Here is a 16,320-nt window from a genome sequence, read left to right on the forward strand (position 1 = left end):
AAGGCTTCTCAACACTACTTGCACCCACTCTGTCACGCCCTGTACAGCTAGAGGGTGCTCTACTTCTATCCTGTTCCTAGTTCCCTGTGATTATTCATATCTTTCCGGTGTGTCTTGTGTATTTACTTCCTGTGTCTGCTCTTCTCCTTGCTCAGCATTGAGCAATATTACCTATTATTGCCTATTACCAGGTTGCCCCACGTCCGTGGCTTGAGGGCATAGGTTTCTATTCTGACATCATCCAACTCCCTGAGCAAGGGCTAACCCCCGTCCTGCCCCCTTTTACCGCATAGGGTCTACACCTTGTCATTCCACGACATGCCCTTCCAACATCCATGATACACTCCAATTCCAGAAACAAAGTTTAAAATCCCCCAGTGTTTAGTGTATATTGTATGATGTATTTTTGTACTATTCTGTAACAGTTAAATTGCACTATGTATATATCCTGTGTACACTGCCTCTGTTCTGGTGTACACTGTCTTAGTTTGCATGATCTTATTTATTAATATTAGTATTATTAGTCCTGTCTACATTGTCTATGTCAGTGTCTTGTCTGTAATTGCACCTTGGACCAGGAGGAATGATATTTTCATTCCACTGTATACTTGTATATGGCTGGAATGACAAATGAACTTGAACTTAATCGATGAAGACAATATAGGAACTTAAAAAGTGGTTTAATAAAACATGGGACATTTTTGCCTCAATCCTGAAATGTCACAATGTCAAGAATAAGAAGTGTAAATGTTATTAAATCAGCTTGAATGTTAAAAGTCTTTGCTGCACACATTTCCCAGGTATGGGTGAGCTCTGTGACAGAGATAACTGAAGAAGATCTGAATGCTGAAGACAGAGACAGTCCACCAGAAGATTTGGAGTATATCGTCACTCCTCCTAGCAATGGTCATCTGGCACTCAAGAATTCTGCCAACAAACACATCTTCAACTTTACACAGGCCCACATTAACCAGGGGCAGTTAGTTTTCGTGCACAGTGGTAAGAGATGCTCAGAACACTTTAGCCTATTTGTCGATGCATCCAATGTTTTCCCCACTTTTCCAAATTGCTAAACTGAGAGGTATTATCTTTATAGAATTACTATAGAAAAAGCAGTTGATTGACATTTGTCTTCAAGAGATTTGCTAGAATGTGTTGCATGATTCACTGCATGATGTATCTACTTTAAAATTTAAAACCTTCCATTTGAAAGCTGTAACTTATTGTATTTGGTTTTAAAAGCATCGGTTTTCAGCTCCAAAATAATTCTTGGAAACTTTGGTCAGACTTGAAATTTGTGGTGAGTGACTATAGTGTTTACATAGCTTCAGATTAAATTAGGTAATGTCAGAGTATATCTTCAAACTAAAGGAGTGTTAAACCTAGTATAGAGCAAACTAGAAGTTTGTTAGCAACCTAACAATGTTTTACTGTTATGGGAGCAGCTGAGACTCAGTGGAAAATGTTATGTATTATTTTCCAGGTGCCATGTCTGGTGGATTTAACTTCCAGGTTAATGATGGGATGAACTTTGCCCAAAGGCAGATCTTCAGCATCACAGCCAGAGCCTTGGTCCTCAGTCTTGAAAAAACCAAACCTCTCAAAGTGTTTCCAGGTAACTTCATGAAAGCCTAGCCTCCGTTTCTATCGAATAGCTTTTGATATGATACACAAATTTTGCCTGAATTTCAAATAGTTGGATCCAACTACATTCAGTTATACAAATGCATAATAACATTTAGTAGACTAAAAAGACAAACTAAAGTTTTCACTTTATTCCCAATTGTTTTTGTTTTCAATTTTTCATTTCAATTTTATGTGCACAAAACATTTCACATTTACAGTAGCATACATGTGCAAAGGAAAATGTATGATTCTAAGCTATTGCAATTTTAAGGCATTGGAATTGTTTCAATATATAAGTGTGAATCTGCATGTTAACTTGTAGTAACCACAAGTGGTTACTGAAACCGAAACTGTCATGGTCTTTAAAATGTTTTAAAATAGTGAAGTGCAGGCTATACTTCTCATTGTCTGTTCCTGAAAATAAAAGCCTATCAGAACCTTCCTAACGGGGAAATGTGTCTGTAGGCATTGCTTTCTATTGTTAATAAAAATAGTTTTAGGTGGCTACTTTTTTACTTACAGGTTTTCACTTTGGGATAAAGGGTATAGTTATTTCCATCTTGACATGCAGTCTAACATAGCCACCATTTGTGATTGTTGCTTTGTGATGAAGTATTAAGATTGGCTTCTTTTTTGTATGCAAGCATATTAATGTTTTTTACCAAAGATCTTTTGTAAAATGAAAAAATAGGATACAAGGTTGTAAGTGCTGAGTCACTGGGGGTCTGCAAGAAGAGCCTTGATGCAGGACCTGAATCATTAACGTACTGACATACTGACGAGCAGTGTGGGCACAGCAGTCTCTCATCTGTAACATTTGTGTGCTCTTATTACAATAATTTTGAAAAGGCACAGTAAAACTCAGTTTACATCACCAACTGTACATCATCCAATTGTACAGTAGACAAAACGTCCAATATGAGTGTTGTGAAATTCATGTTAGATTATTTTGTTTCTGGTTTCCATATGACAAATTCATAATATTTTGGGATAATGGATGAATATTAGTTGTGGTTGTGATATAAGAAGTGTTTGTTTTTACTTTTAGAATATTAATTTTCTAAATGTATTTTTATGTGAATACTACGTCTGCCCCTCAGTTGCCTAGCTTTAATCATTAACTATTTATTAGGTGTGTGTGTGTGGGGGGGGGGGTACATTATGAATATTATGGCCACAAAGTCATGTTAAAGCTACTCTAAAATACAAATCCTGAGGTCAATGATTAAATTCCTATTTATTTCCACAAATGAATAGAATAGAAATTGAGGTACCTCAATAAAATAAATCAGTACTGTTTGGTACAAAAGTTTGGGCACCACTGGCCAAATTACATTTTGTTGATTTTCTTAGTGAAAAGACGTTAACACAATCTCTGCAGTGAACAAACTTAAATTTGACATATTTCTGCAAATTGTAATGCACAGTTACTATTTATATGCTGAATTTAACAGACTGAAAAAGATAACACACCATTTGGTAGAAGTCACAGCCTCCAAGCGTCTTTGTGTTCTCGCTTTAGGAAATTTTTTCCACTTGCAGAATGCTTCTAGTTCAGAAATATTCTTAGGTTGTCTTGCATGCATTGCATGTTTGAGGTCTACCCACAGAGTTTCAATAATATTCAAGTCTAGGGACTGTTAAGTCCATTCCAAAACCTTAATCATTCATTTCTTGAAGAAGTCCATGGTTGACTTTGAGGTATGTTTTGGATCATTGTCTTGTTGTAATATCTAACCTCTTTTTAGCTTCAGTTTCTTCGCTGACTGTGGGACATTAGCTTCCAGGATTTGTTGATACTTAGTAGAATCCATTCTTCCCTCTACTTGCACAGTATTTCCTGTCACACAACTCCAAAGCATAATAGATCCACCCCCATGCTTAATAGTTGGCAAGGTGTTCTTTTCTTCAAATGCTTCTCCTTTTTTCCCCAAAAATATACCTTCAGTGATTGTAGCCAAAGACTTCAATTTTTACTTCAACAGACCACAGCACTTGGTTCCAAAATGCCTCTGGCTTATCTAAGTGTTAAATACTTCAGAGCTTGGCTTTTGTGATGAGATCGAAGGTAAAGTTTCCTTCTGATGACTCTTTCATGCAGATCATGTTTGTGCAAGCACAGTGAAGCGGTGCACCACTACTCCCATGCCAGCTAACTCTTCCTGCAGGTCCTTTACAGTGATATTTGGAGGTTTTGCTTTGCATTCCTGACCAGTCTATGAGCAGTTTTATCAGAGATTTTTCTTGGTCTTCCAGATCTTGTCTTGACTTCAACAGTTCCCCTTAACTTTCATTTCTTAATGACTTTTTGGACAGTCGAAATTGCAAGGTTGTATCTTTTTATAGCCTTCCCCTCCTTTGTAAAAGTCAATTATCTTTATTTTCTGATCCTCAATCAGCTGCTTAGAGGAGCCCATGGTTGTTGAGTGTAAGCCCGACACCCTGAGAGGTTCAAAGAGTCAGAGAATTTATTAAGCTCTGGAATTGTCATCACCTGACTTTGATTAAGGCCTAACAAGCCAATTAAATTCTAAGACCTTCCAAAAAAATAATGCTTGTGAATCAACTGGAAGGGTGCCCAAACTTTTGCACATGCCACATGTACTGTTTTATTTTTTTCAATCTGTTCAATTCAGCAAATAAATAGTAACTGCATTAAAATTTGCAGAAATATGTCAAGTTTAAGTTTGTTCGCTGCAGAGGTTGTGTTAACTTCTTTTCACTAAGAAAATCAACAAAACATAATTTGACCAGGGGTGCCAAACTTTTGCATACAACTGTACTGATTTATTTTATTGAGATACCTCAATTTCTATTCTCTACATTTGTGGAAATAAATAGGAGTTTATTCATTGACCTCAGGATTTGTATTTTACAGTAGCTTTAACATGACTTTGTGGCCATAATATTCATAATATACCCCCCCCCCCCCTTTTCACTTAGAAAATCAATGGGAATGGGTTTAATGGGAAAGTGAGTTTTTATTTAAGGCTGTTTCTGACTTCCTTTTTGTTTTTCAACTCTTGAGAATCAGTGCTCATTTAGAATATTGCATAGAATTGTGGGTCACCACATTATAAGAAAGTTATTGCTGCTCTGAAATCTATACAGTGAAGTACATTTAGGGCTGTCCTACACTGACAGACACAACAAAATTAATGTTTGTAGTCTCAATAGGGGAATACCAGGAGTGGAAAGTAAAAGTTATCTAAATTCGCAAACTTGTTAAGAGATTGGTTTCTTAAGAATCAGAAGCAAAACATGGACCACAGTGTACAGATTCTAAGAACAGACCTCCAGGAAAAGTGCTGAAAACAAGGTTATAGACAAATGGAACAAGCTATCGTTTTAACAGTTTTTAGAAATATTTCCTATCCTGTTTACCTAAAAGATTTGTTATAAATTAGAATTATATAATGAACATTATTAAACTTTATGATGTGCCAGGTTCCTTTCCTTTACCTTGAAAGTTCTGTTATGCTATCTAAGATTATAGCCGTCATAGTTGAGAAGTACAACAGTCTATTTAATAAGCTATATTGTAACCTTTATTAAATTTGTCCATAAAATATATATATATATTACAGCAATTTTGCGAGATTTAAGTTTTAAGATACAACATTCAACATCAAACCACTTCCCTGAAATATAATTTTTAAAGGTATAAACAGTCACATTAAGGAGTTCCAATCTTGCTTATATTAATTTCACAGTAGCTCAGGACATTCCAAGGACAGTGGCAGTCAGCCAGAGACCATGGTTCTGTCTTTATAAAATGAAAGTACTTCAAGGTTATCTGGTAAGCTGTTATTATTTTTACAGAAAGACTTATGACCCCATCATTGTAGTAATTTAAATACATAAATGGATCCATTCAGTTTATTTTTTTACGTCTTCAAATCTGCTTTTTATAGTAATGTTTCTGTTATTCTAGTAATAAATTATAATGCCAGTAGTTTTAAAACTATAGTGTTAAAGCTATGTTTTGTGCAGATATTGTACACAAATAATAATTGTACAGGAGTTAAAATAAGATTAAACACAGGAAAGAAAGATTATTTAAATTTAATTTATACATTTGAGTTTGCATTAAATTATTTTACATTTGTGACATACTTATCACAAAAACAAAATCAAACGCTAACTGATTTAAGCATTTGGCTAATGCTCTTACAACATTACAACATTAACTTCTTCGACATCTTCAATTTTTGCAGAACATTTTAAGAACATTACAATGTAATCTAAATTTGTAAACAGTCACTTCTGATATAAACAAATGATTATTTTTTTATACTGCCTCATAAAATATACAAAAGAGTGAGCACTACATGCTCGAACCTGCTGTCTACATGGAGGTAATGTCATAAATGAATTCCTGAAAAATATACTCTTTTCATCAAGCATTCCTTTATGGCTTTCACATTACACGCTTGAATAAGTAGGTCACTAGCAGCCACACTTAAAAACCAATTAGATATACATTTTAAATCTTTAGAGTTATAAAAATACCTATGAACAGTGCACACTAAGTTTCATTTCATGTTCATTAACAGCTTTTTAGTCCAGCATTGTAAGGACTTTGCATATTCTTACTTTTTGAAGTACTTTTATTATCAAGGTGCACATTGACTATGGTAGAAAGAAAACAATTTAGGTCTTGGATTTGACACATAGTGGTCCACAACTTGCCCATTTTTGACAAATTAAAGCAATTAACACAATTTGCTGAACTGTAATAATCGCTTAAATATGTAGGGGCTTTTCAAAGCCAAAATCTTTTCCAATGAGCTCCTGATTTCTAAACCCACATCCATTGTGCACTTAACCTTGTTTTTTTAACAAATTCTGCACCAGAACACAATGGCTTACTGGGCCAGAGGTCATCCTGATTTCTGTAGTGTTAAGTGGATTGAGAACGTGCAATTCCCTACCTGGTTGGATCATCTGTCCATCACAGCAATATTGGTCCCTGCGTACATAGCTGAGTATACTGGAGCAACTTACCCCCCTCAATGGTACAACAGCAGTGTCTGCAGTGTGGACTTGAACATATTACTTGTAAGTTGTAAGTCCAGAGACTTACCCATTACTCAAGTTCAAGTTCAAGTTCACGTTTATTTCTCATTCCAACCATATACAAGTATACAGTGGAACCTCAAATATAGAAAGGACAGACAAGACACCGATATAGACATTGTAGACAGGACACACATAATTCAAAGTGCAGATAGTGCAAATTACAAGGCAAATACATAATACATTATACACACGGAGGGTGTTTAAACCCTGTTTCTGGAATTGGGGTGGGTGCAAGTATTGTAGATTCCAGGGTGTTCAGGAGCCTGACAGCCTGCGGGAAGAAGCTGTTCCAGAGTCTGGTGGAGCTAGCCTGTAGACTGCGAGATCTTTTCTCAGATGGTAGGAGGGCAAAGAGTTTATGGGAGGGGTCATCTACTATACTGGAGGCCATGTGTATGCAGCGCTTGTGATAGATAATAGAAATGGAAGGGAGGGAGGCTCCAAAGATCTTTTCAGCTGTTTCCACAATTCATTGCAGGGTCTTGCGGTCTGAAGCGTTGCAATTCCCAAACCAAACAGTGATACAGCTGGTCAAGGTGCTCTCAATGGTGTTTCTGTAGAAAGTGGTGAGAATGGGTGGGGGAAGGTTTGCCCTCCTCAGTTGCTGCCGGAAATAGAGATGCTGCAGTGCTTTCTTGGCTAGAGAGGTGGTATTGAGGGACCGAGTGAGGTCATCTGTAATGTGTACACCAAGAAACTTGGTGCTTCTAACTGTCTCCACAGGGGAACCGGTAATGTACAGTGGGGAGTGATCAGCGTACATCAATGCTTGTTATATGATTGAAGCTATATATTCTATAACTATATGGGATTTTTTGTCTGTTTTTGTCTGTCTTTTCAGGATCTCTAACAGTCCTTTCCACTGAAAATCTACAGGCAGTAACAAATGACAACAGTGCTACAGGAAATCGAACTATAACCTTCACTCTCATCAGCACACCAAAACTTGGGAATCTCGTCAAGATAGAGGCTGACAACTCAACATCAGAAATTTCTTCTTTTACCCAAATCATGGTGTGTAGACATAAAGAGAATCTCAGCAAGACCATATGTTTGCAAGCTGAAATTTATGGCACTATAGTTTTCCAGGCACTACATTTGTTTTATGAAAGACCTATTCATATAAGGGTTTGAGGAAAAAGTACTAGTTGGTGATAAAATATTCGGCTGCTTAATATTATTATAAATTCTGTGCTTTTATCCTTTTGCAAAGTAAAGGAAGACTATAAAAACATCTGTTTACATGTCATTTTTTTACAAAGCTTTGGTTGGATAAGAAATGTTATCTGTGTTTCCACTATATAATATGATGTTAACGCAGTCACTGCTGTCTGTTTTTATTATTAAAACAGACATGCAAGTCAATTAATGCTAAACTTAAAAAAGCTTTTGGTCTGAATTGGTGTTAATATTTTATACTTAAAAAGTTAATTTAATTTGAATAATAACATACAGGTTGAAACAACATAAAATTATGTAGTATGGAATGTTTTTTTACTTGCAAGGAAAACTGAATACATAAAAATAATTTTCTCTTAGAAAGGTGCCTCAATGTGCAGAAAATAAAAATGACTCATAATTAATAGCTATTTATAAAATTACTCATATTTCACAGTACCCAACCACCACCAGTTCTGTGCAGAAGAATGCATTTCAGCCTTTTTAGTTACACTAATAAGAGTTCAAAAGTAAGTATTGGACAATTAAGACTGTTGATTCATAGTTTGAGATAATATTGTATAATTTATCTTCTTAATATGGAGGAACTCTGCCGGTTTTTCCTTGCATATGATGTCTCATCAGATTCTTGTTGTAGCAGACATGACCTCTCAAAGAAAATATTCATCTGACAGTTATACAGTGTGAAATGGTTATATATCTCCTGACAGAAAGTTAAAAATGTGATGTTTGTTATCACAGTTTAGAGCAAAATGACATCATTTTGGACCCATCATTTCAGGGGGTTTTAGAATATCAAATGTTATCAAGAAATACTTTAATATCTCACAGAATAATAATAATAAACTTTATTTTATATAGCACCTTTAAAGGTGGCTTCTCAAAGCGCTTTACAGGATGACAATAACACTAAATAAGAAGACTACAACAATAAATAAGAAGATTTCACAAGATAGGACACAATTATAATTACAACAATACAACAATAACAATAGAGGAGACCGTGGAAGGTGGTATTAAGAAGAGCAGAGGGGTGAAGAATGGAACCAGTTAAGTAAAGGCTTTTCTGAAGAAGAAGGTTTTGAGTCTAGATTTGAAGGAGTTTAGAGAAGGTGACTCTCTAATATCATTGGGCAAAGAGTTCCAGAGCTTGGGGGCATAGCAGGAGAAGGCCCTGTCGCCCATACAATGTAGACGGGCTTGGGGGACAGTGAGGGCAGAATTTGAAGAGCAGAGGTTGCGAGGTGGGGAGTAGGGCGATAAAAGTTCAGACAGGTATTGAGGTGCCAAGCCATGAAAAGCCTTATAGGTGAGCATGAGGATTTTAAAGTCTACGCGGAATTTGACCAGAAGCCAGTGCAAGGACTCCAGGATAGGAGTAATGTGAACACTTGCACTAGACCTGGTCAGGATTCTGGCTGCTGAATTTTGGACATACTGCAGCTTGTTCAGAGTAGATTTAGATACCCCAGGGAGTAGAGCATTGCAGTAGTCAATTCGAGAGAATACAAATATGTTGATCGTTTTCAGCCACGGTTAATGATAGCATAGGGCGTAGTCTTGCAATATTTCTAAGGTGAAAAATAGATGTTTTGACAGTATGCTGTACATGTGGGTCGAATGTTAAGCCAGAATCGAATATAACCCCAAGGTTTTTCAATTTTGATTGAAGCTCAAGTACAGAGCCATCTACAGACAGGGTTACAGGACTGGCTTTACGAAGTTGATGGGGGGTACCAATAAGCATGACTTCAGTCTTGTCACAGTTAAGATGAAGGAAGTTTTGAGTCATCCAAATTTTTATGTCAGAGATGCAATTAGATAGAATAGAGACAGCCACATCAGTGTCGGGTTTGGTGTGGATGTATATTTGAGTATCGTCAGCGTAAAAATGAAAGCTGAGGCCATGTGATCTTAAAAGCTGACCAAGTGGGAACATGTAAATGCTGAAGAGCAAGGGGCCCAGTATTGAGCCCTGGGGGACACCAGACTTGACTTGACAGAAATATAATGAAACCATTGAAGTATAGAAAAATGAACCTGTGAAAAGAATTAATCAAGCATTCCATATACAGTATGTACATTAGCAATGAGCGGTAGAAGTAAGAAAAAGGAAGGTAATACATTTTCTAAAACAAGTGTAGTAGATTGTCTGATTCTGAAAGATCCTCATTAAAACGCAATTGCTATAAAGGATGTTCTGTAAATGATAGCATATTTGAACCACACAAAAAATACAAGGTCCTTACATGCGTCTCTTCTTGCACAGGTGGATGATGGTGTGATTGCATATAAGCAAAGCAATGTCGAACCTGTGGGTTGGAGTGCTGTGGATTCCTTCAGATTCAGTGTGTCATCCCCACCTGCCTCCCTTGAACCACATGTGTTTAACATTGATATTTCATATGAAAACACTGGACCGGAATCTAAAAGCCTTCTCCTCGCAAACACAGGTAAAATGTAACACCAACAAAATGTTATCATTGAACAATTCATCTACATTTTGGGTATTAACAGTCTGAACTTTTTGAATTTAAGAAGATGCTGACTCTTACAAAGTGTGGTAATAAAGAGTAAATATGTCTCTTATTATTATTTGAATTACACCTGTTTATGTAGGCGTACAGTATGTGCAATGAAGTGACAAACCTATAGCATTAGCTGCTGGATTTTAGATTCCTTACTAGAGCCCTGCGTTTATAAAGAGTAGAATACTAAAAATATAGTGCAGTGGGTCTCTTATTTACTGCACTATATATCTCTTGATGTTACCTTTACTTTTTGTTTGTGGCTGTCAGGTGCTACAGTTACAGAGGGAGAGAAAGTTGTTATTGACAAGTCAAAGCTGGATGCATCCAACCTCATGGCAAAACTGCCCGAAGATCAGCGAAACTCTTATGAAGTCTGGTTTCAGGTTGTATCTTTCCCCCAGCATGGTGTAATCATAGTTGGAGAACGTAACCTGACCAAAGAAAAACCAAACTTCTCCCAGTTTATTGTCAACAAGTATGGGATCACCTACCTGCATGACAATTCTGAGACCACTTATGACAGCTTCCTCTTTAACTCCTGGCTCAACCTGAAGAGCAAGCCAGCTTCTCGTCCCCAGGATGGCAGTAATGTTGTTGAAGAGTTGTTTAACATCACTATTATTCCTGTGAATGACCAGCCCCCACAACTGAAGACCAAGTCCCCAAGCCTGAGGGTAGTACAGGGAGACAAAGCTGTCCTTGGTCCTGAGAACTTGAATGTGGTAGACTTGGATAACCCTCCAGAGGACATAAAATACACCATAATCACTAAACCTAGTAATGGCTTTATGGCCGTGGAAGGTCATTTGAATGAATCCATCATGGCCTTCACACAGGCTGATCTTAATAGTGGTAAAGTGTGGTTTGTCCAAGATGGCACTCCCTTCTCTGGGGTCTTTTATTTCAGTGTTACTGATGGCCAACATCGACCGATCTACAAACTGTTTAATCTACAAGTAACTGCGATCTCTGTCTTTCTTTTAAACAATACAGACCTGGTTCTTGAACAGGGTCAGAACTCTGCAATTCTCACCAATGAGCATCTAGCTGCTGAGACCAATGGTAAGAGCACAGCAATCCAGTATCAGGTTACAACCCCTCCCCAGTATGGTAGCCTTCTTATTGATAATGAAGTTGTCACACAGTTTGATCAGGATGACCTTCAGCAAAAAAGACTGTCTTACCATATGATTAATCTCATGTCTTCCAAGGACAGCTTTGAATTTACTGCCTTCACTTCAGAGAGTAATTTGACACAGCAGGTTGTTAACATTACAGTAAAGCCTTTGATAAAATTACGAAATGATGTAAAGATCCCCTGTGGTGTTATAGTGAAACTGAGGAAAGACATGCTAAACGCCACAGAGTTATCAATCTTAAGTGGCAGTGATCCTCACTTTGAAATACTTTATCCTCCGAAGCATGGTAACATTTTTAAAGCTTTGACAGTTAAAGATAGACCTTCACAGCCTCTCCAGTCCTTCACGTTTGATGATTTAGATCAAGGAAAAATTGCCATTAAAGTCAACGTCAACATGACTGGAGTAGAAGAGATGAACGACTCATTCGTGTTTGTTCTGCAAGCGGATAAAGTTCAGCCTGCTGTTGGTGAGTTTACATACACTGTTGTGCCGTACGATCCAACACTGCTACCAGCTGTCACCACTGAAGGTCCCCTACAGACAACCAGAACGCCTGTGAACCAAACCACTCCACAAGAGTCTACATTACACCTTCCTTTGGAACCAGTTCTAGCGACGCAAAAACCTGTCAAGACTGTGCAGAGATGGAAAGGGAGGAACCGATGGGGAACCCAGAACAGAAATAACGTATCTGTGCCATCGGTTACAAAAGCCACCTCAGGGAAACAGGAGACCACAAGAAAAAACACTGCTGTGAGAGTGGAATCTTTTCCCAGGAAAGCCTCCAACCCCCTGCTCATCATCCTCCCTCTGTTAGCTTGCCTACTTCTCATCATTATTCTGGTTGTGCTGATCTTAGTGTTCCGACACAGGAGGGAGAAGCAGAAACCCTTGATTCAGAACCACCCTAACAATAACATCCCTCCTAGCAGCCCACACCTTGGACAGCCAGAGAGAAGCTTAACCATTCCCTCTGTAACCGTCACTCCCCTGCACACAGACAATGTGGGGAGTCCACTGCTTCTGGGTCCTCAAGGACACACTGTGGTGGCCCCTGGTAGTCCCCAAGACACCTCCTTGCTCCTTTGTTCCTGGAATAACTTGGATCCAGAAACCTTACAGCATTGCCGGACTACTAACCCGTCTTTGAGGCACAACCAGTACTGGGTATGAAATTTGCCTTAGTGCTGATGATTTAGTTGAGCCATCTTTATTCTACTGCTGCTGGACAGTCTGTAGAATTAGATCAAGCAGAGTGCTAGCCTAGGCCATTTTTAGACAACCTGTCTGATGCTGATAGACTTCTGTTTCAGCTCATTGATGCACTGTACAACACTAAAGGTAAAAAAAATGAATGGCTTGATACAGCTTATTTATTAAATCTTAAAACTATAAAATTTGAAAATAAATGTTGGCTATAAACATTTATTTTCAAATTTAATTGTGTGTGAATTTAACCTTGGTTAGTAAACATGTTCATGTTCCTATTACCTCCAGACTGTAGTTACAGTACTTGGAGTTACATAGAGATTTGTTTCAATGAGAGCTTTACTTACAGGACAAGGTAAAGATCACTGTCTAAGGAACTAAACAGCATCCTCACTTTCAGTTATTTTTAGCATTGTTTCATTTTCTACCACAATGCATTTAAAAATGACTATGTGTTCTGGATACTTCCCTTTTAAATGGAAAGTTACACCCATGTTTAATTAAATCGATTCTCTAAATTCTTCCTAATTTTGTGTGAAACCTTCGTGATTAAAAGATGAAAACCAAGCATATGCTCTATAGATAGTTCATTTCATTTAGATAGTTTTTTTTCATTTGAGTAATATCTGTACATATGTTTTCACTTAGTTACTTACTTTTCAGACATACTGTATTCCAACAATCTGTACCAATATTCTGAGTATGACACTGGTATTATTTATTATTTTAAATATTATCATTGTTGTTGTTTTGTTTACTGCAGAATAATTTTTTTTCAGCATGGTACAAATTTACACAAAATAAGTTAGTGAGGCTATATCTTATACTTACTAAGGTAAAGGTACAAATTTAATTAAGCTTTAACTTTTCAAACTCCAACCAATATTTGAAAGTGCTTTACACTAGCTTTCCTTTCCTTACACTTACTTTTTACAACTTATATCCATCCATTTATTTTCTAATGACTTTATTCAGTGTTGTAGAGGAGCCAGAGTCTACTTAACAAGCGTTGGGTGCAAGGCAGGATAAACCCTGGTGGGGTTGCCAGTCCTTCACAGGGCACACACAGACAGACACACAATTCACACCAGGGCCAGTTTTACCAGAAGCCAGTTAACCTACCAGTATGTCTTTGGAGAAAACCAGAGTGCATGGAGGAAACCCCCATGAACAGATCAGTTTTTCATTTGATGGGAACCCTTGCTTTTTCAATCAAGAGATTGGAGTATATTGAAAGAACTGTAGCAACTCTAACACTGGTTCATACTATAAAATAGCTGGTGTTTTTACAAATAGAGTTTTTCAGAACAGTTTTACTTCTCTTTTTTTGGACTATGTTTCACATAAACTAAACTCTGTTGCAAAATCTGTTGAAGTAGTTTCCAAGTAGGACCAGAACCTTATAGAAATCAGATGTTATTGTTTTGTAACAATGCAATATCAAAACCAAATTCAGAATAAGTCTGTCTAAATTTAATCCTGCAAAATTGATCATTTGGGTTATTTTATGTATTCTAAACCAAAACAGTACTCACTGTATGCACATTCTAATGGCTAACTGTGTAAAATTCTTATATTTTTAAGTAGAGTTAAGTATTTATGTGTCGGGATCTGTTTGGAAACTAAGTTGGCATTTTGGATCAGATAATTTATACAAATATACTTTACTGTGAAAATTGAGTTTTTAATTATGTCCATGAAATTAAAGAGTGACTTGAGTGAACCAGCTACTTTAGTTGGTCAGGCAAATTCCACTACATTTAGGCTAGAAAAAATAAATACAATTTTTTAGAGCTGTAACTAACTGATCCATTTGTCGATGATGTTATTTTTGAAAGTAAACTAAATTAGATATTGCAGTTCTGATTTTTCCTAATGTGACTTGAAAAAGGAAATATTCGGGAGTTAAGAGAGAAAAAAACACTTACCCTCTACCCTGCAATGCTTTCAAAGAAAAAAGGAGGGTGTATTGATCAATTATCCTTATGAGACTATTACTCTAACTGAAAGCCAGGAATCTGAGTGAAGGACAATTAACAATATGGTCCTCACCCAGTTTCCTCTGTATAGTGACATATTCTTGAACAGCCATTCTTAGGTTTTGTGTTTTAATTTAATTCCATTTCATTATAGTATAAAATATTCTATAAAATAGTACTTTGATTTACTCTGCTTTTGCTAATAAGACTTTCTTTTGGTCATGTTTTTGCCGTCTTGAGATCAAATAGCCAGACCCAGACAGGACTGCAAAACGTTTTAAAATCACAGTCATAAAATAATAATAATAATAATAATAATAATAATAATAATAATAATAATAATAAATTGTTATAATATAAAATTATAATAAATTGGACTATCAAGAATTCAGGCCATTCTGCTTGGCCAAAATGCAATTTATGCAGTGCCACAAATTAACATTAAGTGATTTTTGTTCAAGCCATGTGCTTGAACACAAGTAAATTCTGTGTGTCAAACAACAGTTCTGAAAGTTTAAGTGTGCTTATTAACCAGGTAGAGTACTGCATTTGATATCATTCAATGAAACACTCAAATATTGCTAGATCATGGTGCAGAAAATCACTTATCAATGAGTGCATCAATCACACTCCTGTTGGACACCTTCACCTTCAATTTCATTTTGCCTCATTTTATCACTGGTTTCTTTTCTAACACCATTTTTTCTTCCATTTCATTCTTAGCAGAGGCATACTAAAAATGCATTTGAAGTACAAATGAAAAAAGTTTAGTTTCATTAATCAAATAAGATTGCCTGGAACGTGTCTAATTTCTTTGATGAAAACAGCTCCAAACAGAACATTCACCATACCTGTATTTCTGAAGTGAATGCTGTTTAAGCACATTGATGATTTTTTTTCTGAGTTCTTTCACCACTTTTGCCAAAATGTGACATTATTATGCATGAAAGTTGTGAAATTATTATTTTTGACATTTTTTCAGTGAAGCGCTGACAGCTGCATTCAACAACTAATTTGTCTCTCAAATGTCAGCTCCCAAAAGCAACAGATACAGGGTTAAATTTAAGTTCTGATGTAAGAAAGGAATTGTATATTTAACATTTATGAATGAGAATCTATTCATGTCCTAGGGGAAAAACCACTTTTAAATTGAGGGTAATACCTCACTCTCTACCTTACTGTTTACATCGGAAACACTGAATTCATGCTTTACTATTATTTAATTTGGTATTTTATGTATTTACTGTGTGTTTGGAATAAAGTATTGTGCAAACACATGTGAGTTTTTGTTTTTTTATTTCAACACTTATCTAGCTTATCTAGAAGTGGTCTTCTCAGTCTGTTTGCAAAACAAGGATTTGCAAACATGAAATGAATTTTATGATTTCCCCTTGTATTATAAATAACTGGCTTTGGAAGCCAACAAGAATGTTTATGGTTTATTATGTTTTTTGCTACATTATCTGTCAAATGGAATTTAGTACAACTTACTTTACAGTATAGTGCTTGTAGATAATTAACTGATTTTAGACTTTTTATTCAAACCCTGGCCTAATTATAAGTCATTTTAAT

General features: G+C 36.4%; 1 protein-coding gene across 1 annotated transcript in view; it reads left to right on the forward strand.

Moving 5' to 3' along the window:
* cspg4ba (chondroitin sulfate proteoglycan 4ba) overlaps window positions 1–16,023 on the forward strand; it is a 57,301-nt gene extending 41,278 nt beyond the window's left edge. Inside the window, exons 6-10 of the mRNA XM_069187151.1 lie at window positions 801–999; window positions 1,484–1,615; window positions 7,550–7,722; window positions 10,157–10,340; window positions 10,686–16,023. Of these exons, the coding sequence (XP_069043252.1) occupies window positions 801–999; window positions 1,484–1,615; window positions 7,550–7,722; window positions 10,157–10,340; window positions 10,686–12,733 (2,736 nt within the window). The 3' untranslated portion in view covers window positions 12,734–16,023. The remainder of the gene's footprint in view (window positions 1–800; window positions 1,000–1,483; window positions 1,616–7,549; window positions 7,723–10,156; window positions 10,341–10,685) is intronic.
* The last annotated feature ends 297 nt before the right edge of the window (window positions 16,024–16,320 follow it).

Source organism: Lepisosteus oculatus, chromosome 3 (genome assembly GCF_040954835.1).
Source record: "Lepisosteus oculatus isolate fLepOcu1 chromosome 3, fLepOcu1.hap2, whole genome shotgun sequence".
Lineage (NCBI taxonomy): Eukaryota > Metazoa > Chordata > Actinopteri > Semionotiformes > Lepisosteidae > Lepisosteus > Lepisosteus oculatus.